General features: G+C 45.6%; 1 protein-coding gene across 2 annotated transcripts in view; it reads left to right on the plus strand.

Moving 5' to 3' along the window:
• znf438 (zinc finger protein 438) overlaps window positions 1–4,317 on the plus strand; it is a 47,544-nt gene extending 43,227 nt beyond the window's left edge. For both annotated transcript variants that reach the window (XM_080854682.1, XM_080854683.1), the window contains one exon: window positions 1,043–4,317. In XM_080854682.1, the coding sequence (XP_080710808.1) occupies window positions 1,043–1,553 (511 nt within the window). In that variant the 3' untranslated portion in view covers window positions 1,554–4,317. The remainder of the gene's footprint in view (window positions 1–1,042) is intronic.
• The last annotated feature ends 683 nt before the right edge of the window (window positions 4,318–5,000 follow it).

Raw genomic sequence — 5,000 nt, forward strand, 5'->3', positions numbered from 1 at the left:
GCCTCGATATTCAGAATGTTTTGTATCTTTCGCAGGGTAAAGGTAGCCTAATGTTATGATTATTACCATGCTGTCTGTGATGACATTCTGGATTCTTTTGATTTGAGGAAATTAAATGTCTATTTTCCAGCAAAGGAAGCCTGGTCTGTGCGTCTACAGGAGGGAATTAGACTGATAAAGTGTGCATTCATTTGAATTGAAGAACTGACTGATGGGGATTCCCACCTGTTGCGAATGTACAATTCTGACCTACTCATAGAGAGCTACGCACGTATAGCGCTCCAAGATCTTTGATTCTGACCCAGTGGCGTCAAAGGAAGCCCACCATCGATCGCGAAAACGTACTGTCTTCATCAGTGATAAATACAAGTTCTTACTCAATTTACAGATTGTGATTGGGACGTTTACATGCTCAATAGATCCTATAACGTGGATATCATATTCAATTCGCAAACATTTATCAGTTATGATGTCCGTTTTTCATACTTACATGAGTCACCACCTGCCCATTAAACATTTTAACAATAGTCAGTCTTAACTCTTAACAAAAAAAATGTCTTTTCATTCAAACGTATTGTGGCAACCCTTAATGTGTATTGTAGCATACATCATAAGTAGGCCTGAACAATCCTGTACATCTCTTGTAAAGATATGAGAAAATGTACCGAACGATAAGCCAAATAGGGAGCTCATTGGCGAGCTTGACACTCGAGTTTGCCCAAGTTACGCCCCTGATATTGCACGTTGAACAGGCTAGTTTAAAAAAAAAGAATCGATAACTCCTAAACCCCCTATAAGGTAGTGGTATGTCTGAACGCTGGCAACCATTACGTAGGCATTATCAATTTTAGCGAAGTGGTGATCAGGCCCACCCAGACTTACTCCACGCCCACCAAACTGTCACGTTCTGCATCCGCCACTGGCACACACACACACACACACACACACACACACACACACACACACACACACACACACACACACACACACACACACACACACACACACACACACACACTGACTCTTGTGTCTTTACTTTCAGCACTGAGTCGCGTGAGGAGGAGATGGAGGACCCCGTGGAGCTGCAAATCAAATGTGGGCGGTGCCAAGCGGTCACGCCCACCTTCTCCGACATGCAGCTCCATCTCCTCTACGTACATGGCCAGGGGGTGGGGCCTGGGCCCTCCGGGGGCAGCCCATCAGCTTCAAGTGGGCGGACCGTGGAGGAGGAGCTGGTGAAGCACGCCGCACACTACTGGAGGCAGCTCAACGAGAGGCGGGGCTTGAGGAGGTGTGGGCGGTGCCAGGAGGTGTTCCTGTCCATCTCGAGACTCAAACGCCACGCCTGCTACCGCCTCCTGGGGCCGGGGCGGGGCTCGGGGCTGTCACTCAGGACGGGGCGGGGCTTCCACTGCTTCCTGTGCAGTGTTGTTCTGGACAGCAAACAGGAAGTGCTGGAGCACTGGAGGGGGCGGCACCACTGTGAAAACCCCACCCTCTTGTGGGAGGCATTGAATGGGGGCGGGGATACAGATACCAAGACTGTCTCCTAGCAACCCTAGGTCCCCAGAAGGACCTGTGTTTGTGTGTCTGTGTGTGTCTGTATGTGTGTGTTAGATAAACCACTACTACATAGTTTCAGCTGTTGCGCTGTTTGGCCATGTCCGGTTGCACTGCTTTCTTCGTTTGAATGTCAATTTGTTTAAACTTTTCTCAAGTTTAGAATTGTAATTTATAAGATTTGGTTTTAATAGGAGAGTGTTTTGTGTACTTGTCAATATTATTTAAGTTAGTTTTGAATGGAGATAATTGATATTTGTTGTCACTACAAGGCAGAACAAGAGAGATCATACGGGCAGTGAAGCCAGCCAATCATATCTCTGTCAGATTCTCAGTAGCCAATCACAGCCCTGCCTGTATCTTACCGGCCAATCATAGCTCTATGCTCTCAGGATGGTCTAACAGTGAATGTGAGCTATTAGAGGTGTGTGTGTGTGTGTGTGTGTGTGTGTGTGTGTGTGTGTGTGTGTGTGTGTGTGTGTGTGTGTGTGTGTGTGTGTGTGTGTGTTTGTGTGTGTGTATGAGTGTGTGTGTTTTGAAAATATTTGGGTGACATTATGATGCAAACTCTATATTCTCAGACATTACTTAGGACAGCCTCTGATAAAGCCTGTTTTGATTGTTCACCTATAAGTGTGTGTGTGTGTGTGTGTGTGTGTGTGTGTGTGTGTGCGTGTGTGTGTGTGTATGAGTGTGTGTGTTTTGAAAATATTTGGGTGACATTATGATGCAAACTCTATATTCTCAGACATTACTTAGGACAGCCTCTGATAAAGCCTGTTTTGATTGTTCACCTATAAGTGTGTGTGTGCGTGTGTGTATGCATGTGTGTTGTGGCTTACCGATTGTGAGACGTATACATTTATTTTCCAAATGACTGTTGTTAAACTGTACTATGACAGGGTAATTGAATGTTTTACATCAGATAATCTATAAACATACTGTACTCATAGATATAGAATAAACTGAGAGTCTATATATAAAAAAGAGAGAGAGAGGATTAAAAAGAAATACCTAAATATTTATACATACATATATATACATATATTTGCGTTGAATAATGTAGTCACCATGCTGCTGTTTAACCTGTATGGAGGCGAGTGGAGATGCGTTCACCTCGTCACCCTCCTAACTCTTTCATTCTATCTCCCTAACCCTTTCATCTCCCTAACCCTTTCATTCTATCTCCCTAACCCTTTCATCTCCCTAACCCTTTCATTCTATCTCCCTAACCCTTTCATCTCCCTAACCCTTTCATTCCATCTCCCTAACCCTTTCATTCCATCTCCCTAACTCTTTCATTCCCCTCAGCCTTCTATCGCCCTAACCCTTTCATTCCCCTCAGCCTTCTATCTCCCTAACCCTTTCATTCCCCTCAGTCTTCTATCTCCCTAACCCTTTCATTCCCCTCAGTCTTCTATCTCCCTAACCCTTTCATCTCCCTAACCCTTTCATCTCCCTAACCCTTTCATTCCCCTCAGCCTTCTATCTCCCTAACCCTTTCATTCCCCTCAGCCTTCTATCTCCCTAACCCTTTCATCTCCCTAACCCTTTCATTCCCCTCAGCCTTCTATCTCCCTAACCCTTTCATTCCCCTCAGCCGTCTATCTGCCTAACCCTTTCATTCCCCTCAGCCTTCTATCTCCCTAACCCTTTCATCTCCCTAACCCTTTCATTCCCCTCAGCCTTCTATCTCCCTAACCCTTTCATCTCCCTAACCCTTTCATTCCCCTCAGCCTTCTATCTCCCTAACCCTTTCATTCCCCTCAGCCGTCTATCTGCCTACTGAGTCTATGACTTTTAGAACCCTTTGCAGTCTTACAGTCATCCATTCAGCATTATTGGTACTTCATTAAAGCTGCCATCATTCTATTCCCTGTTTGCTTCAATGTGTCGCCGTAACAGAGTGCCCTTCATTCTCACCCTGTCACCTCCCTATGACGGCTCCCCTGTCACTCTCCTGTCACCTCTGCTCCTGTCATGACTCTGACCATGTCCATGCCCATAACGCTCTAAAGCGGCTGTTTGTGCTTGGTTGAAATACTTACTGAGTATACATGCTCTTCATTGGAATGGTTTCAATGAAAACAAATTCTCTTAACAAGAACAAAAACTCTCAGGGACTTTCCTGGTCTCTCTGAAGAGAAACTAACATTTCAACTCGATCTGACTAAATGACCCCATCAGGAAAAGTACCACTGCACAAGACGGGTGGGTGGACTGCTACAGTGATTCCAGTGAATATGGCAGAAGGTAACAAAACGTACCAAGATGATTTACGGCAGCTTTAAAGCCCATCTTTATTCGAACCCTTACATTGGGTTGTCCCTACAACTGATCCCTTTAACAATACCGTACAAACGTCCTGTCGCTCGTCATCTCTGGAACACTCAAATCCTAAAACTGATTGTGTCAAATCTCTAACTCTAAACGCTCCCTCAAATTCGTCATCAGAAGCTCTGTATATTTTCACTGTGTGTGTGTGTGTGTGTGTGTGTGTATGAAACTGTGTTTAGTTCTGTGGCAGTGCCCACCATGTAGCTATAGCGTGTGTGTGTGTGTATGTGTGTGTGTTCAGTTTCTGATTGATATGTGGAGAGGCACATCCCTGTTATTTGATGCCGCTGGAGCTGGACGCAGCCTTCCTCCCTGAGTGACCTTTCACCTTTGACCTCTGCCTGCTCTGGTGACTGTTGTGTCCTCCTCCTCTCTCAGTCCTCCTCGTTCATGGTGCCTCAATAAAGAACATAAACTCCAGTTGGCTCTGAAGTCCGTTCATTCACCCCTCTCTCCCTCTGTATCTCTCTCTCGTTCCCTTTTTCCCCTGTGCCCATCAGCTATCTTTATCTCTCTTTTCTCCCCTTTCATCCTCTCTTTCCTCGGGCGGTGGACCGAGCGCATCCGTCTGAAGGGACACGGCAAATGGGATTAATGAGATGCTGTGTGTGTGTGTGTGTGTGTGTGTGTGTGTGTGTGTGTGTGCGTGTGTATGTGTGCTAATTTTGATTACCTGGATATTTGTGTATGTGTGTTTTGCGTATGCAGTACTGAATATGTGTGTATGTATGTGATTGTGATTGTGTGTGTATGGCCAGGGGGCTGACTGGAGGTTGAGTGTCTCCACATGCTTCACCTCCACACAGACTCCCATCTGTCTGTGTAGGTTTACTTACTTGTGTGTGTGTGTGTGTGTCTGTGTGTGTGTGTGTGTGTGTAGGTAGGTATGAGTTTGAGTAAATGGCTGTTTGCTACCTCTGGCCTCTTTGACCTTTATTAAACCCTACCCCCACCGCATCTCTCACACACACACACACATACACACACACACACACACCCAGACGGCATTAACTGCCAGACTTCACATGTAGGTTACTCCGAGCAGAGGCTGCATGGCACATAAATTAATACAATTCTCAAACACTCCTCTGACGTGTCTGTTT

Source organism: Sprattus sprattus (assembly GCF_963457725.1).
Source record: "Sprattus sprattus genome assembly, chromosome: 17".
Classification (NCBI taxonomy): Eukaryota; Metazoa; Chordata; class Actinopteri; order Clupeiformes; family Clupeidae; genus Sprattus; species Sprattus sprattus.